The sequence below is a fragment of the Pleurodeles waltl genome, chromosome 10 (assembly GCF_031143425.1).
Source record: "Pleurodeles waltl isolate 20211129_DDA chromosome 10, aPleWal1.hap1.20221129, whole genome shotgun sequence".
Lineage (NCBI taxonomy): Eukaryota > Metazoa > Chordata > Amphibia > Caudata > Salamandridae > Pleurodeles > Pleurodeles waltl.
Genome location: NC_090449.1, coordinates 713,491,802 through 713,518,423, shown reverse-complemented (window position 1 = coordinate 713,518,423; position 26,622 = coordinate 713,491,802). Strand labels below are relative to the sequence as shown.

At 44.7% G+C, this 26,622-nt stretch overlaps 1 protein-coding gene across 1 annotated transcript in view; it reads left to right on the top strand.

The window, feature by feature from the left end:
• Positions 1-26,622, top strand: part of CREM (cAMP responsive element modulator) — an 823,729-nt gene that overhangs the window by 433,492 nt on the left and 363,615 nt on the right. The window contains exon 5 of the mRNA XM_069211219.1: positions 21,601-21,743. Coding sequence (XP_069067320.1) covers positions 21,601-21,743 — 143 coding nt within the window. The remainder of the gene's footprint in view (positions 1-21,600; positions 21,744-26,622) is intronic.

Below are 26,622 nucleotides of genomic sequence, written 5' to 3'. Positions count from 1 at the left end.
CTCAAGTGCTCCCAGGGGGGGCGCCAAACTCTGGCCAAAAGAAGCATTATACCGATAACAGGCCTTTGTTTTAAACAAAAGCATGTTATTGCATTTTTAAAAAGGTAACAGCACCTAACTGCAATGTTTAAATAGGTCTGGACACATTTAAACATTGCCATCCTTATAAAGTATTTGTGAAAAATTCTGAGGGGGGCCCATAGATTTTTATTTTTCAACTGGGGGGGCGCGGCATTAAGAAGTTTGGAGACCACTGCCCTAGAGTATATACAGAGACCACCAGACATGCCACCAAAAGATGCGTCCCCCCTATCTTCATTTATTTTGGCAAGAAGCCCTCATTATGCTTGCTGAGTGAGCGATCAAGAGAGTACCATTCAACCAGAAGGGCACAAGTTTCTACTCTCAATTTTTCCTCACAAGAAAGAAATTAGGAGAGAGGAGACCCATTCAGGACCTCAGAAAACTCAACAAATTCCTCAGAAAGCAGTAATTCAGCATTGTCATCCTAACGGACATCTTGCATCTCCTGAACCGTGGGGATTATATGAAGACTCGCGACTTGCAGGATGCATATTTCCACAAGACCATTCACCCAAAACATCGCAAATACCTTCGCTTCACTGTAGCTGGCACGCGTTACCTGTCACGGTGTAGGTACTCCTCAGACTCGGTGTGATGCAAACAAGGTCCACCTCCTGACACCACCAAGTCACTGATAAAAAAACCACAGTGCATTGGAGTAATCAAGCGAGGGAAGGAAGGGGAAGGATCAGCAGGGACGGGATAACTGTAAAGAAAAATACACAGTGTTAATTATCACATTGTCTGTCTATTCTCATAAGGTCTCACTAAAACCAAAACGACCTGGACTGCCCATAACTCATCAGGGCAGAACTAGTCCAAAGCCTGACTATGTTCCATCAGCATCACCAATGGATGCCCCAAGCCACCTACGGCCACTAATAATCACCTAAGGGTCTCACCGCCCTTCCTCCTAAACAATACTACAGAACGTATAACGAAAACGAACATGAGGAGAAAGAATAAGGTGAAGAAATTCTATTTTGTACTTCTTCCTAAGATTCAGTTAACCCACTAAGCCTTTCGTTAATGTCACGTATATTTGAAGAAGTACTTCGTTCATATCTCATTGAATGTTGACAAGAATTATTTGTCCCGGCTGTTTGGAATCCTGCAAACAGTAAATCTCATTCTGAATCGCCGCCACCAAAAAGCCAAAAGATTATGTCTCATAAGATCGCCGTTCCTTTATTATGGTACTTCAAAAGTAAAGTGCTCCAATTTATGACAGTCACCCCCAACCTGGCCGTAAGGAATGCAGAAATAAAGAAAGGCGATAGCCTCCGGCAAGTAGCAAGCTTGCCGCTTACCACCTTCTTAGTACTCGGAATTCGAAAGGAGGAGCAGCTCGGAACTCCTTCTACCGGTAAAAAGTCAGTTTCCAGGAGGGGGCCATGCTGCATCTCATTCCTCTTTTCGGGCCGCCGATGAATTCCCCCCTGGGGAACGCCGTCCGCTCCTACTTCGTTGAGGCTCCGACCTGCCTCATTAGCACCAATAACGCACACCCTTTCCAGGGTGCGCCGACTTTTACGCGATCACTACCGCGCTGGGCTTCATGGGAAGTGTAGTCCTTAATGACTACAATCTCCCGATCGGCCCTGTAGGCGCCGGCTAGCACCTGACAGTACGCCCACCTCCAAAGCGCCTCCTAGGGCCAGGTTTAGTGGGATGACAAGCATGAAACCGTTGCACCGCCCTAGGGGCATGAACATTGCCTTCCGGCTCCCATGAATCCTCCTCGGCCTCATACCCTTTCCACGACACCAAGTACCATAACTTACCCCCCCGTAGTTTGGAATCCAACACTTTGCGCACCTCATACTCCAGCTGTCCGTCTCTAACCACCGGAGGCACCGCCCGCCGGGTCGCGGACAGAGCTGGCTTCAAAAGGCTGCAATGAAACACCGGATGGATTCTTAAGGAAGCAGGTAAGTTGAGACGGTAAGCCACAGGGTTTATCTTGCGTACCACCTCATAAGGACCAATGTAACGAGGATGAAAGATGCTACGCATCTTAAAACGTATATACTTGGTGGAAAGCCACACTCGGTCCCCTGGCTGGTACACCGGCCCCTCACGCCGATGTACATCACCCCATTTCTTATACTGTTCCTTGGCCTTATCCAAATTAAATCGTATTTTCTTTTGCATGGATTGTAGGTTCTTAACCATAGCATGGACAGTAGGTTGATCCGTGACTTCCCGAGGTATGATTATGGGTAACATCTCCGCGTGGAACCCTGTGTTAGCACGAAAAGGAGACTCCTTTATCGAGCTATGCCAAGCATTGTTGTACGATAGTTCGGCCAGCCATAGCAATGACACCCACGATTCCTGCGCGTCTTTTGCATAGCACCTCAGATATTTCTTCAGGGTTTGGTTGAGACGCTCCGTCTGGCCATCGGTTTGTGGGTGAAAACTGGTGGATAGGGCGGATTCAATGCGCAGAACCTTGCACCACATGCGCCAAAACCTAGCAACGAACTGTGGGCCTCTGTCTGAAATAATGGTTCTTGGTAAACCATGTAACCGCACCACTTGAGACAGAATTAGATGGGCGGTCTGACTTGCTGTAGGTAGGTTTCTACAAGGGAGAAAGTGACCCATCTTGGTAAGACTATCAATTACCACCATGATAGCATTGTACCCCTGATCCATTGGCAATCCTACCACAAAATCCACGCTGATGGTTTGCCATGGTTTTTCCGGAGTGGGCAAAGGCATCAGCTTGCCCTGGCTCTTCGCCTTTTCTCCCTTGGATCGAGCACATATCTCACACCGAGCTACCCATGTCGCAACGTCCTTAGCCCAACCTTTCCACCTGAAATGTCGTTGCACTATTTGCGCAGTTTTGGTGTACCCCGGATGACCAGCTGTTACCGCATCATGACACCAATTGAAGGCTTGCATTCGAAGTTCAGGTGTTGGTAAATACAAACGATTACCTTGCAACGGTATTCCGTGCTTAAGGGTACGGTCCTGACTTACTTCGGCCCACTCCTTCCACTGAGCAGCAGACTTATGCTTAGAGACCTTTTCTAGGAAGTGAGATATATGAAGGGCACAAAGCACTTTTTCCGGTTGGATGATTGCTTCATCAGGTCTTGAAGTGACGTTCCTCGCGTCCCTTTGTCTAGACAGTGAATCTGCCTTGCGATTGTCGACCCCAGGACGGAAGGTTACTACAAACTCATATTCTGAAAAGAACAGCATCCACCTCATTTGCCGCTGGGTAAGCTGTCTAGCCTCCTTCATATACTGCAGGTTTCGGTGATCAGTATATACCGTGACCGGGTGTTGGGCCCCCCAGAGATGGTGTCTCCATTCCTGAAATGCCTTCTTGATGGCTAGTAGTTCTTTTTCTGCCACCGTATAATTGAGTTCCGCAGCAGATAGCTTCTTAGATAAAAACGCCACCGGATGAAGCTGTCCTGAGGTCTTGTTTCTTTGGGATAACACCGCCCCAATGGCTATATCCGAGGCATCTGCTTCGACTATAAAAGGTACTTCTGGCTGTGGATGCTGGAGTATAGGCGCTGAGCAGAAGGCCTGTTTTAAGAAGCAGAAGGCCTCCTCTGCCTCTTCTGACCAAACAAAAGACACTCCCTTTCTTAGCAACCTTGTTATAGGTGACACAATGTGGGAAAAATGACAGATGAATCTTCTATAGTAATTAGAAAACCCCAGGAAGCATTGCACGTCTCTCACACTAGTGGGCACTGGCCACTCTTGAACCGCCTGTATTTTTCTTGTCGACATGCAGAACCCTTCCGGGCTTAAATCCACCCCCAAGAACTCAACCTTCTGTACATGGAACTCGCATTTGCTCAGTTTGCAATAAAGATGGTGCTGTTGCAATGCTTGGAGTACTAGGGAAACATGTTCCATGTGCCGCTCTAAGGAGGTAGAATACACCAATATGTCATCTATATAAACGATCACAAAGTGGTCTACGTATTCTTTGAGAACATCGTTCAAAAAGTATTGGAAAGCCGCCGGGGCGTTACACAACCCGAACGGCATTACCAAGTATTCAAACAGGCCATAACGGGTCTTAAACGCCGTCTTCCATTCATCCCCTTCACGGATTCTGACCAGATGGTAAGCCCCCTTCAGATCTAACCTTGTATAGATAGTTGCCTCTTTCACCTGTTCCAATAACACAGGAATGAGGGGAAGAGGGTATCTATTCCTTATCGTGTTCTTGTTCAGCATTCTATAATCGATGCAGGTTCTCAACTCTTTATTCGCTTTAGCTATGAAAAAGAGTGGAGAAGCTGCCGGAGAACAAGATGGTCTAATGAACCCGATTTCCAGGAAACGGTCCAGATATCTTCGCAAATGTTTGGTTTCTGGGTCTGATAGAGCATATACCCTACAAGAAGGAAGGAGTGCTCCCGGAATCAAATCTATCTTGCAATCGTATATACGATGGGGTGGCAATGTCTCCGCCTGATCTTCGTCGAACAAATCCTTGAACTTGGCGTAAACAGAGGGCAATATCACCGCTTTCTCCACCACTGTGGCCAACTGTAACCCTTGAGCCAACGCTAACGCGGGGGGGTTATCATATAAGGAACCGACTTTCTCACTCCTCACGGACTGAAAACTAACCGTCTTGGCTTGCCAATCGATAACAGGATTGCTCTTTCTTAGCCAGGGCATTCCCAAAATTATTTCATACTGAGGAGCCTCTATTATATCTAGCCTGATTATTTCTCTGCGTGCCGGAGATACTCCACTGAAAACCAACCCCACATCCTCAGTTTGTTCAGTAAGGGGTCCAGACTTCAGTGGTGTACCGTCAACTGCCAACACAATTTCGGGGTTCTTTCTTGGAATTCTCAGAAGTCCCAGTTTCTTAACCACCCCTTCATCTATGAAATTTCCCGTGGCTCCTGAGTCTATCATTGCCCATACAGGATGGTTTCGATCTTGGGACACCAGCTCTACGGATAACAACAGGTGTGACGCCTTTTCTTCTGGTGGCAAGAGGGTTAAAGAAGTCAACCGGAACCCTGATAGGGGTTCTATAAAGGGCAAATCCTCTTTCTCTGATATCTTCCCTGACGTCACCGCGGCCTTTTGAGTGGGGGAGTAGGAGAACCTTTTTCTTGGTTTTTGGGGACATTCTCTCACATAATGACCCTTCCTGCCGCAATACATGCACAACCCCTGTACCCTCCTACTCTCTTTTTCGGCCTTTGACAGAGGTGCCCTAACGGCTCCCACTTCCATAGGTTCCCCGCATAAATCAGGGGAATTAGGAACTGGTCGCCCCTCTCTTTCTGGAATGACCGGCCGCCTATCACCCGCTCTACGCTCTCCCCTTCTCTCTGCTAGTCGATGATTCAATCTCAAGGTAAGATTCACAAGTTCAGTACACGTGGAAGGCTGTGGATCTATTTGGGCTAGGATATCCTTCATGTCGTCTCTTAATCCTTGATAATAGAGAGACATTCTCTTCTCCTCTGGCCACTCTGATTCCGCTACCAGTCTATTGAAGGTGGTAAGATACGTAACTAGGTCAGACCTCCCCTGTCTCAGTTCCAGCAGTTCTCTATCAGCACTAAAGGTGGTTGTTCTGTGATCAAACACCTTCTCAAAGGCCGACCGAAAGGCATTCCAATCCGATAATAATGGGTCATCGTTTCTAACTAACGGCACTGCCCAGTTGGCTGCATCTCCCGAGAGATAAGAAATAGCGAACATTACCCTGGAAAGGTTAGAGGGAAAAGACGCCGGTCTACATGAGAATTGGAGAGACAACTGCGTTAAAAAGGCCTGAACTTTCCTGGGGTCCCCTGAAAACCGTTCCGGACTGGCCAAAGGAATTGGAGGGGAGACGTTCACGGTTATCTGCGGTGTAGATGCTGAGGCATCGAAGGGATTCCTAGTAAGCCTTTCTACCTTGTCCCTTAGTGCCGCTGCCTCCACCCTAGAATCTGCCAACTCTTGCTGCACTAACACTAACGCCTGTAAGACATCATCCATAGATGCCATCTTTGCATTACACCGAGCAGGAGGAGTATTATTCGTGGGTGCGTTATTCTGTCACGGTGTAGGTACTCCTCAGACTCGGTGTGATGCAAACAAGGTCCACCTCCTGACACCACCAAGTCACTGATAAAAAAACCACAGTGCATTGGAGTAATCAAGCGAGGGAAGGAAGGGGAAGGATCAGCAGGGACGGGATAACTGTAAAGAAAAATACACAGTGTTAATTATCACATTGTCTGTCTATTCTCATAAGGTCTCACTAAAACCAAAACGACCTGGACTGCCCATAACTCATCAGGGCAGAACTAGTCCAAAGCCTGACTATGTTCCATCAGCATCACCAATGGATGCCCCAAGCCACCTACGGCCACTAATAATCACCTAAGGGTCTCACCGCCCTTCCTCCTAAACAATACTACAGAACGTATAACGAAAACGAACATGAGGAGAAAGAATAAGGTGAAGAAATTCTATTTTGTACTTCTTCCTAAGATTCAGTTAACCCACTAAGCCTTTCGTTAATGTCACGTATATTTGAAGAAGTACTTCGTTCATATCTCATTGAATGTTGACAAGAATTATTTGTCCCGGCTGTTTGGAATCCTGCAAACAGTAAATCTCATTCTGAATCGCCGCCACCAAAAAGCCAAAAGATTATGTCTCATAAGATCGCCGTTCCTTTATTATGGTACTTCAAAAGTAAAGTGCTCCAATTTATGACAGTCACCCCCAACCTGGCCGTAAGGAATGCAGAAATAAAGAAAGGCGATAGCCTCCGGCAAGTAGCAAGCTTGCCGCTTACCACCTTCTTAGTACTCGGAATTCGAAAGGAGGAGCAGCTCGGAACTCCTTCTACCGGTAAAAAGTCAGTTTCCAGGAGGGGGCCATGCTGCATCTCATTCCTCTTTTCGGGCCGCCGATGAATTCCCCCCTGGGGAACGCCGTCCGCTCCTACTTCGTTGAGGCTCCGACCTGCCTCATTAGCACCAATAACGCACACCCTTTCCAGGGTGCGCCGACTTTTACGCGATCACTACCGCGCTGGGCTTCATCGGAAGTGTAGTCCTTAATGACTACAATCTCCCGATCGGCCCTGTAGGCGCCGGCTAGCACCTGACATTACCAGCTCAAGGTCCTTCCATTGGGCCTCAAATCAGCACCCCACATTTTTACCAAATATCTGACTACAGTTGCAGCTGTCCTCAGGAAACATGGTCACCAGGTATTTCCCTACCTGGACGACTGGCTGCTAAAAGGGCAAACACCTATGCAAGCGTCCAAGGTGACAAAAAATTGTATTGCACTGTTTCACAGATTGGAACTTAGTCTAAACCAGTGGTTCCCAACCTTTTTACTTCTGTGGACCACCACTTTATCATTAATGGAACCCTGAGACCTCCACTGAATAATTATTGGAATCTGGGGACCCCTCACTGGGTGATTACTAAAAGCTGGGGACCTAATCTGTTAATAATATTTAATTTTTCAAAGCAGTCACAGACCCCCTGAGGCGACTTTGCGGATCCCCTGGGGTCCCCGAACCACCGGTTGGGAGCCACTGCACTAAACCCTTAAAAGATGTCTACAGTTCCACTACAAAAGATAACATTTCAAGGTTCCATGCTAGATACCAGACAGGGCAAAGTGTTTCCTTCCCTTGAAAGGCAGCAAAATTTGATTCAGTTGACCCTCGTGATTTCCAGAAAAAAGTCTGCTTCAGTACGTCTGTACACCTCATTGCCAGGGATGATGTCCTCTGCAGTAAATGGTGTGCCCCCTCGCACGGCTGAAAATGATACCTTTGCAATAGGAGCTACAGCACCAATAGATCCAGGCAAAAGGTTAGTTCGACAACCTCATCAAAATAACTTCCAAAATGCTTTAAGCTTTGGAGTGGTGGTCTCACAGTCCTCACATCTCCTAGGACCTCATGTTGTTGCTGTTAATACCAGACTTCACTGTAACAACAGATGTCTCCCTGGAAGGTTGGGGCGGGCATCTCCAAGACCTGTAAATCCAAGGGAAATGGTCTACCTCCCAAAGGTCCATGCTTGGGAAATACCTGGAACTCAGGGCCATCTTTCTCACTCTTCAGGCCTTTTTACCTCACATACAAGGATCTTCAGTGCTGGAACGTACCAGCAATACGACCAACATGCACTACATAAACAACCAAGGAGGTACAAGGTCACTGGCGCTCTCCCGGGAAACCCAGGACTTATGGAATTTGCTAATAACATACAACCTCACTCTGAATGCTGAGCATGTAACAGGAGCAAACAATAACTTTGGACGACCCACTCGCAGGATCATGGGGAATGCCTTTTTGATAAGATGGTCTTGGATATATGCGTTTGCTCCCCCCTCCCATCACTATGATACAGAGAGTTCTCAGCAAGGTAAAGGTAGAGAGGTGCTGCTTGGTCCCGATAGCTCCCAGGTGGCCCAGGCAATACTGGTTTACGGAGCTCCTCCTGTTGCCAGAGTGCAAGCTGGTTGATCTTCAGACCAAACGAACCCTGCTGACAAAGAACCAGAGCCAAGTTCTACACCCAGATCCAGGCTCTCTCCAATTATATGCATAGCTTCTGAATTCCAGAATGTGAATATTCACAACAATGCAAAGCTATCCTTGCAAGGGCAGAATCAACAAACAAATCCTAAAGATTGAAATGGAAAGGATTCTGCTTATGGTGTCAACAATTCAATCTGCACCTGCTTGAAGCATCTCCGGAGCAAATCTTACCTTATCTTCTTTCTCTGGCTTGTGCAGGTTTGGTGCATGCATCTGTGAAAGTACACCTTGCAGCAATATCCAGATATTGACGTTCTTCACAAGCTCCGTTGCTATGCTCCACACGGATACCCAAGCAATTATGTTATGACTATTCCGAGTTTACTCTCCAGTCTGAGCTCCTCAGCCAGAATGGCATTTTAACGTTGTTCTTTCTCAACTCATCAAACCACCATTTGGACCAATTCAGAAGTCTGTTCTAAAATTCCTTACCTGGAAAGTGGCTACACTGTTGGCGTTGATATCCGTTAGAAGGGTAAGTGAGATTTATGCGTTCACGACCCAAGAGCCTTTTCTCCAGTTAAGACAAGGTGTTATTCTAAGGACTAATCCAAAATGTATTCCTAAGGTGCCTTTGCAATTTCACCTTAATGAACCTTTTTCCTATATCTGGCCACCTGTAGAGCAATCTCTCCATACAGTGGAGATAAAAAGATGTCTTATGTTCTACTTGCATCATATGAAACAGTTTCGTAAAACTGAGCAACTCTTTGTTGCATATGGACAGTCTCATCAAGGCACACCAGTTACTAAAGCAACCATTGCAAGGTGGATCTTCCTAACAATCCAATTTTGCCACTCCAGAGTGCACAAACCGCTTTCCTCCATGCCCAAAGTGCACTCCACAAGGACAGTCTCCACATCGGCTGCCTTGTTTGCAGGTGCTCCTTTGGAAAAGATCTGTTGTGCTGCAACATGGAAGAGCATTCAGACTTTCACTCAGCGCTATTGCCTGAATTCGGCACACCACAGTGATGCGGTAAACAGCCAGGCAGCATTACATTATCTATTTCAATAAGGTAAGCCTTTCTTGTCTTCAATGCTACTTTACTCAATATATAATATTTAATTACACAATATATATAATAGGATCAGAATAAGTAAATATTACAAAACTGGTTGCTATTCTGATTCAAGCATGTGAAGTTATGAAAGATCCAATACTGGAGAAGCAAATGAGTTACTTACCTGTAACTACAGTTCTCCAGTATTGGTATCTTTCCTTACTTGTGTTGAAAATCTGAGAGACTAGAGCTTCTGTGGTGAGGGCTCTAAAGGGTACTGCCACCTGATTGGCTGGACTTCGGGTCTTTTCTAATTATGTAAATAAGCTGTGAAAGTGAATACTTATTAGCATCATTTTCTATGTAAAGTTTCTCTATACTGCTATTTCTTGATACCGTGGGACTCCCGCTTTAACAATGGAGAATGATTCAAGTATGTGAATCTATGAACGATACCAATACTGGAGAATTGTAGTTACAGGTAAGTAACACATTTTAATTTCTTACCAGGTTGTGATGGAACTGCCTATTATGAAGCATGCCACAATGATTTGAGTGAGGCTTTTCAGTCCAGTATCTTTGATCTCTCTTTAGGACGATGTTACTACTATGTTATTTGTTGTTGTTCATATATGTATGGAGGACATAGGGTAGAATTTAGTTTCCTCTTTCCATCTGCTTCTGGTGTTGTCTTAGGTAGGGCATCCCGGCCCATTAAGATCGACCTGTCAATAAAAATGGTCTATTGTGTGGTTTCCAATTACGGCTATAAACCATAAATAAAGTTATGCTTCCCAACATGTTAAAAAAACAGACTTTACCAAAGAATTGGATTTTTAAAAACAGTAAAAGTTCTTAAACATTTTCTGTAGCTGTTTCCTCCTGGATAATTCAGAAACAGTGATTTAATCTGCTTTGACGGTAATCCCAGTGGGAACAGTTAAACTCAATACTGTGAAATAAGTTTTCGTAATTAATTCATTGTAGGTACATAATAACATTAATTTAGGCGTGTATCACTTATAGGTACTATGCCCTCTACCTTGTGGGCAAAAAGTTAATTATTGAGGGGCTTACATAACACTTAGAAGCAGGATTTTCAACCTGTGAAAGAATTTATTTTTACATGTCTGCTGTAAACATGAGAGGTTGCAGGGGACGAGGCCACAGCGGAGGCCTGGGACTTGACAGGGTCATACAGTGGATGGCACAATATGATGCTTCAGTCCACAACTAACGTTTAATTTGCATGCCATAACTGTAGTAGTTACAGCATGCACAATTGTCTTTTAGTAAATAAGTAAATATGTCAAATTCGGCTTTAAGCCCAGTTCAACTTTGTAGTTTGGGTCCAAGAACGTACACTGGCCACTGGATAGCAGTATCCAAGTATTTAAGTTACAAATTATCAGCAGGTTGGTAAAACCCCCCAGAAAAACTGGGGTGACCACCCAAGATAGTTGCTTTGCAGCATGGGCTCTGGCATTCTGCATCTTTGTTGTCCCAAGTGCAAGACTGCATACGTGGCCAGTTCAGCAATGTCTTGATGGTCAGTGGCCTCAGGGAAATGCTTAGCAAAAGAAGAATTATGCTCCTGATGTCTAGTCATGGTATGGTTATGACTGAATTAAATTCCGTAGAATTAAAATACATAAAAAACTGATGGAAATGTTGGTACCAGTTTAGCGATTATTCAGCATTAAACTGTTTAAGCCCCAGTACCTTCTTAATCTATGCATCTTTGGACTAGCCAGTACGTTAACCTCCAGCAAATTTCTCAAATCACTAAACCCTCTGCATACTACAAAATAGAGGTGTAGACGCAATGATTTTAGATTCTACTTCAATCTGAAAGGCTCAAAGCTAGTTCAACATTCTTAATGAAACGAATACATATAATAATATAATACAGCTGTTTCTAGTTTGAAAAGAAATACTCTTATAGCTTACTTTTTGGCTAAGGACCTAAACAAGACTCTCTGTTACACCAGCATATGTGTTTACTGTTTTGAGAGTAACTATGTACTACATGAACTAAAACTACAGCATTTTGTGGAAGACCTCAACAGGGTGTATTCATGTCTACAAGTTGCCTGTAACAACAGTAAGATCAGTACAAATTAATTGTCTAAATGTCACAATTCAAAAAACAGTTCATTTGAAACACAAGTTTTTGTGAAAAAATCAAAACATAACACATATCTCAAATGCAAAATGTTTTCAGCCAAACAGCTTTATGAAAGAACTGTCCTGTAGTAAATAATTGACGTATAACAAAATTCGCACTTATAAAAAGATATTTCAAGGACCCGGGGAAGGATTGTTGCAACACTACAAGGGTCAAGCAAAAAGATACTCGAAGACAAGATGTGCAGAACACAAATCAAACATAAAAGGCTGGACTAAAGGAGGAGGGGGTACTAACAACGTCAGCATTTACTTCCAGTGTGAAAAGAAGTTAAAGAAGCACACGCAGGATTATAAACATGAATCAACCATGCATCAGGTGTAATGTCTCTAGTTCTAAAAGGAAATGCTTTACACAAACTGCATGATTGAACTTTAGACTTTATGCAAGTGAGTGAGGGGGAAAAAAAACAGTACTGACCCTGTCAATATAAATGTTTTATGAAGATTGGTATCTTGAACTGGATATAATGTGACCTATTTACAAAACTGTATTTTGTATTGTACCTTTAGTACTACTACAATAGTACTACAAACGTACTACAAAATGCTGGTTTACTAACCTATGCTCTAGGCATAGGTCTACGCCTCCTTCTCCTCCTCTCTTGTCCTGTAGGTGCTGAGATCTCCGCCCTGACTGTGGAAATGTCTGCTCATGTAACTATATGTTTTAGTAGTAAATGTGAAAGTTACGGGCAGTGACAGGACAATGGGTAATATTTATGATGATAGAAGTACAGTTTTAGGGGAAGTAAGGAGGGGCAAAAGGAGGGCAAGGGTGGGGTTGAGGGAGGGAACTGCACTCACCCACAACAGAGTAACCTCCTTTCTATTTTCACACTACACTTTGAAATAACGTAATTACTTTTTTCAATTTAGAAATAAAATTAAGTTTAATTTTCTTCAATGTATTAATTTAAGTTCATTTTATACCTAACGTTTAGTAGTATTTACATCATAATAAATATAAACATTTTACTTTTAAGTGCTTTTTAAATTAATCTTTCAGTTTTTATTGCTTTTTTTAATTAGATAACATATTCTATTATTCGTTTTGTGGATTTAGCTTATGCTGTTTACTGTTTACATATGCAGAAAGAAAGCCCATGACAAAGAACGTAGGGTACAGATAAGTTACTTTTCTGTATTCATTGTGTAATGCAGTCCATGACAGATAACTTAGGTTACAGGTAAGTTACTTTTCTGTATTAATTATGTAATGCACTTGGTTAGGGTAGAGACCATGCTATGCCAAACTAAATTTGTGGTTGCATTGGCCCATCTGAAGGTGGAGGAAAAATAACAGGTTTCTGTCCTTGGCATAAGTCTACAAATGTTATAATTAAGTAGAAGCAAAAATATGGAAGATCACGATGGATGAGATCCTCAATTTTTTCTTTCACTTGTAATGCATCCCAGTCTACCACTGCTGCAATTATGGGTAATGTCACAAACTGACATGTGCCTGTAGATACCTGGAGGACCAGGTAAATGAGTTCAGTAACTCACCAAAATAATTAGTAATTGTGCGATCTCCCTATTTAGGTTCTGTAAGTGATTAAACACTAGAGTTAAATAGTTAGAATCCCTCATTGTATTGTATTCTTTTACAAAACTCAAGTGGTTATGCTAAATATAATTAACACATTAGCACAGGCAGTTATCAGAAAAGTAAACATAAACTGATAACATATTGTAGTAATGTTATGTTATGTTATTTTTATTTGTACCGCGCACAGCTGCCCCAGCAAAGGGGCGTCCCGGCGCTTTGAGAAGGTAAACACAACACAGCACTAAAAACGGGCAAAAGAAGAAAGAACACAACAAATAAGCTTACACAAATAAAAAGGTCTTAATAGCACGTCTAAACTGAAGGAGCTCATCAATGGCCCGGATTTGTGGAGGAAGAGAATTCCACCAACACGCTGCCAGGACTCGAAAGGAGCGGCCCCCAATTCTGCTCAGCTTAAAGCGCGGAACCACTGCTAAGTTCTTGCCTAACGATCTCAGAGTGCGAGAGGGAACATAAGGAATCAGCAATTTCTCCATGATTTGCGGGGAAGTACCCTTTAAGATTTTAAATGCAAAACAGAGAACCTTAAATCTAATCCTCTGTTGCACAGGGAGCCAGTGGAGAGAGCGCAGAGTATTGGACACCGAACATCGCCTGGGGAGACCAGTCACCAGTCGGGCCGCAGCGTTTTGAACCCGCTGGAGCCGCCGAAATTCTGACTGGTTTATCCCCGCCAATAGGGAGTTGGCATAGTCCAACCTAGACAGCACTGATGCTTGAACCACCAGCTGTCTTGTAGGTGCATCAAAGAATGTGTAGTGACACTTTGTGCTATTGCTACTATCAGACTCCAAGTTGCCTGGAAAGGCTATTTTCTAGCCCGACAGTTATGTCTCAAAGCATTGAATGACCTTCTTCCTTTCAGATTAAACATTGGGATTTTTATACACTAAACAATGCATTAAGTATGTTTTTGACCACCAAAACTGATCACTTATGAGTATGAGGCAGTTGTTGAAATTGTGCCTAGGTTTTACACATCACTTTTTCAAGGCAAATTGCATAACAATGACCTCTGTTTCTTCAGTTTGAAAACATATGCCTAATGAAACATGATAATAGTATGATAACAAACATTTTATTTATTCAAAACCTTCTATCTCTAGTAATAAATCTTTCATTGTTTCACATGTTAAATTATGCCTGTCATCAACCTAGAAGTCTCACTGTAAACATAGCATGGTGTAATGCTAGACATAGCTGTGAAAAGGTCAGCGTTGTAAAAGCTGCTACATTGTTAACCAGATCACATCTTTGAAAAAAACAACCAAAATGTAACCAATCAGGAAACAGCTCAAAGAACACCCATCTCCTCAGGGGCCACCGTTCCTCAGATTTCTTACCTCACTTCGGGTGAAGGAAGGCTCCTGGAGATCTGCTCTTTTTTCTCTTAGTAAGAGATTGATTTAAATTTTTGTCTTCAGCTTGACCCGCCTACAGGCAAAATCAATTAGCAACATCATTTTGGTGTTATTTTCTGACAGAAAAATATGTCAGATGCTTCTAAGAAAAGGTCTCTTCAGACCTTGTGGCCAGGGCGTCACTCTGATGACACCCACAAGAATTGCCTCTGCTTCCTTTATTCAAAATATAAGGGCACGGATTTTAAGTATTTCCATACCTTTTCAGCTACAAACCTGAAGGCAGATTATTAACAGAACTCCAGAAGGTAAAGGTTAAAGAAATCCCCTCTTCAGGAGATGAACAGGAAGGTACATCAAAAAGGCCCACAAAAGAGAATGTTCTCAAAAAGATATTCTTCTGCAGAACCTACCAAAAAGGTACACAGAAAGCATGAAAATAGAACAGACGACTGAAGCCCTACATCAGACTTTGTGGAAATTGCTGAAAAGAATGATTCATCATCAAAGCCCAAAAGACCTAGATCTGAGCCTTCAATACTTTCACTAAAGGTTCCATCTAATAGTATTTCTCAACCTCGATCTAAGATACAGTCGACGGACATGGCGTCGACCAAGGAATGCCAAGGAATTACAGTGAAAACAGAACATGTGCTTGGAAGCAGCCATCAATGAGCAGACAATGTCAGCAGGACATCAAAGGAACGTCACAAATGGGAGCTAAACCAACACTAGCTGACAACCTTATTTCTTTACTGGGGAAGACATAATATAGACATGTTTGTGACTAATCTCAACCACAAATATTGTTTCTGTGAGAGTAGATATGCTCAAAAGGAGTCGTTTGGAGATGTACAGGGATTTTCATTTATGCTTTTCCCCCCATTTCCAATGATGAAAGGTTTTTAGCAAAAAGAAACGTGTCTTCTCACTCTCATAGCTCTATTGTCCCCACAGACAATATTGATACACAGAGCTACTTATATCAGAGCAGCAACAGCTTCCACTTAGACCGGTGACCAGTCTTCTAACAATGAACAAAGGGCAAGTTCTTCAACCCATCCCAAAATCACTCAATTTATTGGCCAAGCTTCTGAATAGAATGAGTTCCTCCTCCTGAATATTACGGAAGTTGCAGAGCGATATCGGCCAAAGCCAAGTTGACACAATAAACAGAATATACAAAGCCAAATGGACATGTTTCTGTCTATGGTGCTCTTAAACAACATTCACCCTATTTACGACTTACCTGAGCAAGGCCTCCTGTGCTTATTTCTTTAGCACTTTGTGATATTTCTCGTGCTTCTATCAGAGTCCATTTGGCAGCAATATCATGCTTTAGAAGATTATGAAAACAACTATTGCTATGGTCTAGTATACTTGTTAAAGAATTCCTGTAGGACTTATTCCATGTTTATCTTCCAGTAAAAAGGCCACTAGTTTCATGGCAGTTGATTATGGTTCTTTTTCAATTCATGAAGAGTCTATTCGAACCCTTACACAAAGCAGACTTGAAGTACCTATTCTGGAAGATGGCTGAATTGCTGGCTTTAACATCCACAGCAAAGGTTAGTCAAATTCAAGCTTTTAGCATTAAAGAACCATACATGCAGTCAGAGATGACAGAGGCCTACTAAGGACAAACCCACGATTTATTCCAAAAGCACCATCAGAATTTCATCTCAATGAACCAATAATTTATGGTTGGTTTTTCAAAACCCTATTGATGCGACAGAGACAGCACTTCATAGTATAGATGTCAGAAAATGACTCAGGTGTTATATCAAAACAACTAGGACATAGAGGAATTCTGACCTGAGAGGGACATAGCAGAGCATTGCATGCTCAGTCTGCGAGGCCATTGTGTTTTGCCATCAAAATCCTGGAAGTCCTTTAGATGGAAAAGTTTAAAACAAATCCACAAGAATTATGGCCACTTAAACTGCCCTGTTTGTTGGTTAACCTTTACAAGACATCTCCAGGACAACTACAATGGAAGACAGATACTCATTTACCTGGCATCGTCTAGACTTGGCAGTAAGAAAGGATCCAACCAATAAAGCAGACAGTTTCTAGATACCTTTTCCATTGAGGCGAGTCTTTTTCCTTATTCTGTCTTGTCACCTGATTCCCACCACCACTTCAACTGAAGGTTTGTTCCTTTTAGATTGCATGACTACTGATTGCTATGCTGATTCACGCATGTGAATCTATGGTAGATTCACGACTGGAGAATAAACAAGTTATTTACCTATACACTGTAGTCCTGCAGTATTGATATCTTTCCTAGATTCACTAGCAACCTCACCTCCTTCTCAATTTGGGCTCTCCTCATAAATACATCTAATATATTACTGTAAGGAAATGCCTGGTTACCCCCTGACTTTTTGCCTTTTGCTGATGCCAGTTATGATTGAAAGTGTGCTGGGACCTTGCTAACCAGGCCCCAGCACCAGTGTTCTTTCCCTAAACTGTACCTTTGCTTCCACAGTTGGCACAGCCCTGGCACTCAGATAAGTCCCTTGTACCAAGGGCCCTTATGCCAGGGAAGGTCTCTAAGGGCTGCAGCATGTCTTATGTCACCCTGGGGACCCCTCCCTCAGCACATGCACACTGCCTCACAGCTTGTGTGTGCTGGTGTTGAGAAAAAGACTAAGTTGACATGGCACTCCCCTCAGGGTGCCATGCCAACCTCACACTGCCTGTGGCATAGGTAAGTCACCCCTCTAGTAGGCCTTACAGCCCTAAGGCAGGGTGCAGTATACTGCAGGTGAGGGCATATGTGCATGAGCACTATGCCCCTACAGTGTCTAAGCAAAACCTTAGACATTGTAAGTGCAGGGTAGCCATAAAGAGTTTATGGTCTGGGAGTTGGTCAAACACGAACTCCACAGTTCCATAATGACTACACTGAAATCTGAGAAGTTTGGTATCAAACTTCTCAGCACAATAAATGCACACTGATGCCAGTGTGGAATTCATTGTAAAATGCATCTAGAGGGCATGTTAGAGATGCCCCCTGAATACCAGTCCGACTCCTAGTGCTAGGCTGACCAGTTTCTGCCAGCCTGCCACAACCAAACGAGTTGCTGGCCACATGGGGCGATGGCCTTTATCACTCTGTGGCCAGGAACAAAGCCTGTACTGGGTGGAGGTGCTTCTCACCTCCCCCTGCAGGAACTGTAACACCTGGCGGTGAGCCTCAAAGGCTCATGCCTTTTGTTACAGCACCCCCTGGCATCCCAGCTAGTGGAGATGCCCGCCCCTCCGGCCACTGCCCCCACTTTTGGCGGCAAGGCTGGAGGAGATAATTAGGAAAACAAGGAGGAGTCACCCACCAGTCAGGACAGCCCCTAAGGTGTCCTGAGCTGAGGTGACCCCTGCCTTAATCTTGAGATTGGAGGATTCACACAATAATATTATGGATGTGCCCCGTACCCTCAGGACAGTAGCCATGGGCTCCTGCCCCCAGACCTAAACACACCCCTACATTTAGTAATTAGGGGCACCCCAGAACCCAGGAAATCAGATTCCTGCAACCTGAAACAAGAAGAAGGACTGCTGACCTGAAAGGCCTGCAGAGACGACGCAGACAACAACTGCTTTGACCCCACCGCTACAGGCCTGTCTCCTGACTCAAAACGGCAACAGCGACGCATCCAACAGGGACCAGCGACCTCTGAAGCCTCAGAGGACTGCCCTGAACCAAAGGACCAAGAAACTCCAGTGAACAGCGGCTCTGTTCAACAACAGCAACAACTTTGCAACTTTTAAAGACCTCACTCTTCCACCCTCTGCATCCGATGCCCCCGGCTCGGGCTCCAGAGAACCAACACCACAGGGAGGACTCTCAGGCGACTGTGACCTCGTGAGTATCCTGAGACGAACCCCCCTGAGCCCCCACAGCGACGCATGCAGAGAGAATCCAGAGGCTCCCCCTGACCGCGACTGTCTGTAACAAGGAACCCGACGCCTGGACCAAGCACTGCACCTGCAGCCCCCAGGACTAGAAGGAACCAAACCTCAGTGCAGGAGTGACCACCAGGTGACCCTCTGCCTAGCCCAGTCGGTGGCTGGCCCGAGATGCCCCCCTGTGCCCTGTCTGCACCGCTAGAGTGACCCCTGGGTCCCTCCATTGATTTCAATTACAAACCCGACGCCTGCTTTGCACACTGCACCCAGCCGCTCCTGTGCCACTGAGGGTGTGTTTTTGTGCCTACTTGTGTCCCCCCCAGTTCTCTACAAAACCCCCCTGGTCTGTCCTCCGAGGACGCGGGTACTTACCTGCTGGCAGACTGGAACCGGAGCACCCCTGTTCTTCATAGGTGCCTATGTGTTTTGGGCACCTCTTTGACCTCTGCACCTGACCAGCCCTGAGCTGCTGGTGTGGTAACTTTGGGGTTGCCTTGAACCCCCAACGGTGGGCTGCCTATGCCCAGGAACTGAACTTGTAAGTGTCTTACTTACCTGACAAACAAACCATTACTTACCTCCCCCAGGAACTGTTGATTTTTGCACTGTGTCCAGTTTTAAAATAGCTTATTGCCATTTTTGCCAAAACTGTGTATGGTATTGCTCTAATTCAAAGTTCCTAACTTACCTGTGTGGAGTACCTTGCACTTTATGTATTTACTTCAGATCTTGAACTTTTGGTTCTAAAAATAAATTAAGAAAATATATTTTTCTATATAAAAACTATTGGCCTGGAGTAAGTCTTTGAGTGTGTGTTCCTCATTTATTGCCTGTGTGTGTACAACAAATGCTTAACACTGCCCTCTGATAAGCCTACTGCTCGACCACACTGCCACAAAATAGAGCATTAGAATTGTCTAATTTTGCCACTATCTTACCTCTAAGGGGAACCCTTGGACTCTGTGCACACTATCTCTTACTTTGAGTTAGTATATACAGAGCCAACTTCCTACAATTACTTTCACACTTTTGCTGAGAAATCTGAAATGTGGTATCCCTTGAGGGGGAGGCTGTTCACTGAGCTGCCTCCTGATTGGCTGGAGTTTGTTTATTTTCAAATGTTGTGAATTGGTTAACAATGTGGCAGCTTTCTGCTTCCATTCTCAACAACAACCATTCAAGCAAGTGAGTCTATGCAAGATAATACCAGAGAACTACAGAATGCCGGTAAGTAACTTGTTTTGTCCATGGGTGACTTTAGAGGCTTGACCTACTGCCACAGCTCCTATCAAACGACAACCATAAAGCAACAACAGTCTACAAAGCACACTCTTTTAAAGTTTTATTTTACAAGACTTCAATGGGTGTTGAAAGCAGAGGTTCTTGACCCGAGTCATAGTTGAAAAGTATATGCTATACAATGTTTAATTTTCCACCTCTTTGCTATGCCTCACTCTTAACCTGTAAACTACTAGAGCATGTTGCAACATAGGGATCGTAAACAATCAAAATGATCTAGGTTCTATTCCAAATTCATCCTTGGTCAGTAGGAAATCAAGGAGCCAGATATAAATACTTTCTAGTTGCAAATATGGGTCTCAATTTGCAGCCAGTATTTTGTGCCCAGTTCTTTTTCCAAATTGCCCGATGTTCAAATTTGTCAGTTCCCAAACAAAGGATTAGAAGTAGATCGCAATGCAGCCTGCCTTATTAATATGAATGAGGTAAGTTGCAAATTAGCAATTCACCCTGATTGGAGGAAATCACAGGGATGGGTGCTTGCCAGGCTCAGTATTTTTTTAAAGCATCATCATTTCCTAAAGGAAGCAGGCTGTTTTTAAAACAAGGTTTTCTTTTTTTCAAAGTCTATTTGAGAGTTGGCAGCGGTGAATGTTTGGTCCTTTAGATAGATTTCAGTTGATTTAACCAAACGTCTAGCTGCAGTCTTTACCCATTAGTGTAACTTAAGCTGCCCTTATGCTTTTGGCTCAGTTCATCTTAGTTAAAAAAGGAAAAAGCCAGAAAAAGTGGACAACCTGCTGTGTTTAAAGATCCATGCTATGATGGTGGGGTCCTTTTTGGTGAAAGTTCCAGCTGTCATAGTCGGAACGCTTTCATCAAAATGGTAGTATGGGCACCCCATGTGCATGCTAGGGAGGTTGGTATGATTTGTTTTTTGTTAGAGGAACAAACCCTCAGATTTGGGGCTTATGTTTGCAAAAGACAATATTAATGATTTTGACCTGCAGGGAGATGATTATTTTTCCTGCCTGTGGCTGTCATGTTTTTCATTGGAGTTCCCTGTATGTAAAAATGTGTCCAGTCCTATCTGGGCAGGATCTTTTGATGTATTGACACAGTGGTACCTATGACGCTGTCGGAAACCTAGCGATTCTTCCACCGCTAAATGAGTTGTTGGACTACAGGTTTGGTGGTTAGGGAGCTTTACAGTAGGACTCCTTCTGTGCCAAACCCTAAATAACCTCCTCTGTCGTCCTTAAGCTCGACTATAAACCAGAGTTGAGGTCTTTATTAACTAGATAAAATGAAAGTGATAACTCAAAATACAGGCTGCTGGTTTGATTTGGTCACACTTAATGTAATATCAGATGTCGATGGTGCTGGGGAAAAAATAGAGGGTTTGCGATAGCAGGATTCACACTGATAGAACATGACAACTAAGAGCACTACATATTAAGAAAAATACTCTGTCATCCACACTTCACTTGTAAGTGTAACAGCTTCATATCCTCGTCTTCTATACTAAAAACTGTTCAGTTCTTCTACAAAAAAGGCATGCAGAATAGAAACATCATCTTGCCGTCTCCTGTAGTCAGTTTGATTTGATTGGAGTCTGCCTTTTTTTGGGAATTACAAATATAACTATATTCTTTATTTTAGAAAACATTTGAGTGATCTGTCTTCTGATGTTTCTGGAGTTCCAAAGATTGAAGAAGAAAAGTCTGAAGAAGAAGGACCCCAGTCTGCTATCACTACCATGGCTGTGCCAACATCGATCTATCAGACAAGCACTGGTCAATACAGTATGTAATTTAATGTAATAGAGAATAGTTAGATTACTCCTCAATGAATGCCCCTCCTAGATACTTGAACTTAGCCTAATTCTCCAGTATTGGATCTTTCATAGATTCACATGCTTGAATCATTCCCCGTCGTCGAGATGGGAGTCCCCGGTAACTTAATAAAGCAGTATATATATATATATCACTATCATAGGCTATAATGGCAATGAAAAGGTCAGCCTAATAGCCTATCCGTGTCCTTTTTAAAAAAAGGACCAAACTTGAACTATAACCAATCAGGCAACAGTGCCCTCTAGAACACTTCCAACAGAGGCTGAGTCCCTCAGATTTTCTACCGCACGTCGTGTGAAGGGAGTCTCTCTGAGCTCTGCTAAGTTCTTCAGCTTTTACTTCTTTTTGTATCATTCAAGATTATATTTCCTGTTTCATTTCTCTAACCCTGGCACTAATATGTCAGAGTAGCAGTAAACAACGTAAAAGACTACATAAATATGTCTAACCTTTTCCTCAAAAACTCTCACATTACTCCAGTATTGGAACTTTCATAGATTCACATGCTTGAATCATTCCCGTCATCGAGATGGGAGCCTCCAGTGTAATACAAAATCACATTCACTTGTATAACAAGCTCAGAGGCACTAGGCCTCTTAATTTAGTAACATCTCACAGTCATTTTATAAAAAAAGGACTAAACTTTAGAGACAACCAATCAGCTCTCACCACCCCTTAGAACCCTCCTGTGAGGAGCTGATTTCTCTCAGATTATCCACTGCACGTTGTGCTGAGGAGTCTCCTCTGAGCTCTGCTCAACTTTTTCTCTCACAGACACTGTTTGAGGTGAATTTGGATTTTTCTCTCTTCAGACCTTCTTCAGGGTGTTTCAAACTGACTACTATGTCAGAGACAAGGGCTCTTTAGAGCCTGTGCCACATGGATGAAGAAAAGGCTTCATGTTGATGACCAGCATAAGGACTGTATTTACTGTCTCTATCCGAGCCACAAGCCAAAAGACTGCAAGGTATGTAGAACCTTTTCTACCAAGACCCCAAAGGATAGAGAGGGTTGTCTCCTCATATGGCTCCAGAAACTAAAATCCAGGGACATCCCTGTCTCGGATGAGGATAGTGCATCTTCATCGGTTTCTATGGCAAGAACACCTATCAAGCGAAAATCTGAAGTCTCTTCAGAAGAAACACCAAGAAAAGTGGCCAAAAAATCTTCTGAGGCACCCTCAAAGTCTGGCAGCACTTCAAAAATGAGAATGAAGGCTTCTGACTTCAAGTCTAAAAGGAAGCCAGCTTCTCAGCCGTCGACGCCACCACTGAAGGTGAAGCATACCTTCAAAAAGCCAACTTCTGCACTATCAACAGGTTCATAGTCGCCGACGACGGCTCAGATATGGACGAAGACTTCTACTGTTGCTACACTGTCTGTCTCTATGGCGAGATCCGGCTCCTCGTCGACGATATGTTCCTCCTCGTCGACGGCACACCCTATAGCTACACCATTGACGCTCTCATCGACGACCCCACCGACGATGGCCTCATCAACACTATTCCATTTGCCAACACCCTCGTCGACGCGGTCTTCGCCAACAAAGGTTTTGATGGTGGAACACTATCCGTTGACAGCATCGTCATTGACACACCAACCATCAACGACACTATTACCGTCAACACTTCTGTTGACGACGCTCCTACCGTCGACGTTCCCACCGTTGACGACAGTCCAGACAGAGATGCTCTCATCGACAATGCCACTGTCGACGACTCCACCATCGATGACAAGGACTGCCGTAAAGGCACAAAGACCAGTTTTGTTGCCTCTGATGTCATCAGGAGACCAGTGTACTCACAGGAGGGTGAAAAAATATAATCTAACGCCCTCTGTCACATCGCCTAGCAAGGTCTCCAGCCTTTTACCATTGCATCTCTTAGATGAAGATGATTCAGAAGAGGAAGGTATTTTCGGAGTCTCCAGCAGCCGTTTGCAACTAAGGGTCAAGTGCCAAGAGTACTCCAACGATGATGAGGCTTCATACTACACCCAAAGCTACTATGAGCAGCCTCCATTGGTTGACCTCCCTCCTGGATTGGTATCAGACTTACAGGCGTTGTAGGCGGATTATCAGGAACGTTTCCCACCTAAACCTTCGTCCGCACAACAGCCATTGCTTCCGCCACAGCCAGCAACTCCTCTCTTGCCACAACCACATCATGCTCCTCAACCAAGGTCACAGCAGTCTCTGATTTCCACACCAAGACATCAGGTATCCTCTGATCATGATGCGGAGGAAGGTGAGATGCAGCCTACCACTGATGAGTGGGATGATTACATAATTCCAGCTCCTGCCTCACCTACAGAACCCGTAGTTGAGCCTCTGTCTGAGGATATAGGGGGCTTCCATAACCTGCTTGAGCGTGCAGCCACACGGTTCAATCACCCTATGCCCGCCACTCAGCAGAATTGCTTCTTATATGACTCAGTAACCTCACAGAAAAATGGTCAGAGCAATTCCAATCATAGACCATGTGTGGAGCTAAGGCCTGAAGATTATGCAAAACCCATCCGCGGTCCCTGCGGTTGTACCAAGACTAGACAAAAAATATAAACCAACAGAAGATGCCCCGGCCTGCCTTTCAGGACATCCTAAACCGGACTCCGTCATATCACAGGCCACCCAACGTCGCTCTAGGAATCCCTCTACGCCTTTAACATCACCACCAGATAAAGAAGAAAGGCTCCTAGACAATATTGGCAAACGCTTTTCTTCCATCTCAGCCATTGTCGTCAGAGCGGCCAACTCCCTTGCTCTGCTGGGCCGGTACGATCGGCAGCTCTGGTCCGATGTATCCCAATTGCTAGAAGAGCTCCCAGACGCCTCCAAAGTGGAAGCTAGGAAAGTTCTTTTGGAAGGTCAGCGTTCATCGGCGGAAATAATTGATTGTGCGGTAGACAGCGGTATTGAGGCGGCAAGACTGGCTTAAAGCCACCAATTTTCGGCCAGAAGTACAGACAAAAATACCGGACCTTCCATATGACGGGAGGCTCTGTTCAGTAAACACGTCGACGACACCATTCAAACCATCAAGGCAGATACGGAATCGGCCAAATCCCTAGGCATTCTACAATACAGGAAAGTGCACTTTCGGGGTGCTAGAGGCAGAGGTCAGCCGTCCTTTCGTGGTGAATACCAACAATATAGGTACCCAGCCTATACGTCCAGGTTTCAGCCTGCTAGGGCACAGTATCAGCCGAGGCAGCCACCGCCAGGGCATACACCAGGCCCTACCACAAGTCCAAACAGGGGCGTCAACCTAAAGAGTCCACGCGTAGACAATGACTCTCTATTGACACGGCTTGTTCATCCTCCTGCAACTTTTTCATGGAACACTCAAATATCATCTACATCGCTGGCAACAGATAACCAAAGACAAGTGGGTGCTGGATGTGTTCCGTTTTGGACACCTATTAGAATTTACCCAAATACCACCTCCGATGCCTCCATCGCAAGTTCATCATGTTGAGGAAAGGGGCTATACAGTCTGTCCCACATTCCCAGAAGGGGAGGAGATTTTACTCCTGTTTTTTTCTCATCCGAAAAAAGTCTCGCCTTTGGCGGGCGATTCTGGACTTACGGGAGTTGAACAAATACCTCAAAAAGCAGACATTTCGAATGGTCCCCCTCCAAGACCTCCTCCAACTTCTAAACAAAGTGGACTACATGGAATCTCTGGACCTTCACGATGCATACTTTCACATATCCATCCATCCGCTCCATCGAAAGTACCTGAGGTTTGCAGTCAACGGCAAACACTTCCAGTTCAAGGTCCTTCCCTTTGGCCTTCAGCACCACAAATCTTTACCAAATGTCTAGCACCAGTGGCGGCCTACTTGAGAAGTGTTAGACTTTTCATCCTTGGCGTGGTCTCCCTTAACTATTTGCCGCTGTTCCCCAGGTTGTTGATGTGTGCTGGACTCTGTTTTTTCTGTTTTTGTTACTCTGGGAACTTTACCACTGCTAACCAGTGCTAAAGTGCAAGTGCTCCTTTACAAAATGTGTATGTAATTGGCTTATCCATGATTGGCATATTTGGTTTACTAGTAAGTCCCTAATAAAGTGCACTTTAGGTGGCAGGGCCTGTAAATCAAATGTTACTAGTGGGCCTGCAGCACTGGTTGTGCCCCCCACATAAGTAGCTCTGTAATCATGTTTCAGACCTGTCACTGTGGTGTCTGTGTGTGCAGTCTTAACTGTAAATTCGACTTGGCAAGTGTACCCACTTGCCAGGCCTACATTTCCCTTTTCTGATATGCCAGACACCCCTAAGATAGACCCTAGGTAGCCCCATGGGCAGGATGCAGGGTATGGTTAAGGTAGGACATATAGGCCCTCATTCTGACCTTGGCGGGCGGCGGAGGCCGCCCGCCAATGTCCCGCCGTCAGATTACCGTTCCGCGGTCGAAAGACCGCGGCGGTCATTCTGACTTTCCCGCTGGGCTGGCGGGCGGTCGCCTTCAGACCGCCAGCCAGCCCAGCGGGAAAGAGGCTTCCACGATGAAGCCGGCTCGGAATCGAGCCGGCGGAGTGGAAGCTGTGCGACGGGTGCAGTTGCACCCGTCGCGTATTTCACTGTCTGCACAGCAGACAGTGAAATACATGTAGGGGCCCTCTTACGGGGGCCCCTGCAATGCCCATGCCAGTGGCATGGGCACTGCAGGGGCCCCCAGGGGCCCCGCGACCCCCCCTACCGCCATCCGGATCCCGGCGGTCCGACCGCGGGGATCTGGATGGCGGTAGGGGGGGTCGGAATCCCCGCGGCGGTGCAGCAAGCTGCGCCGCCGTGGAGGATTCAATGGGGCGGCGGTACACTGGCGG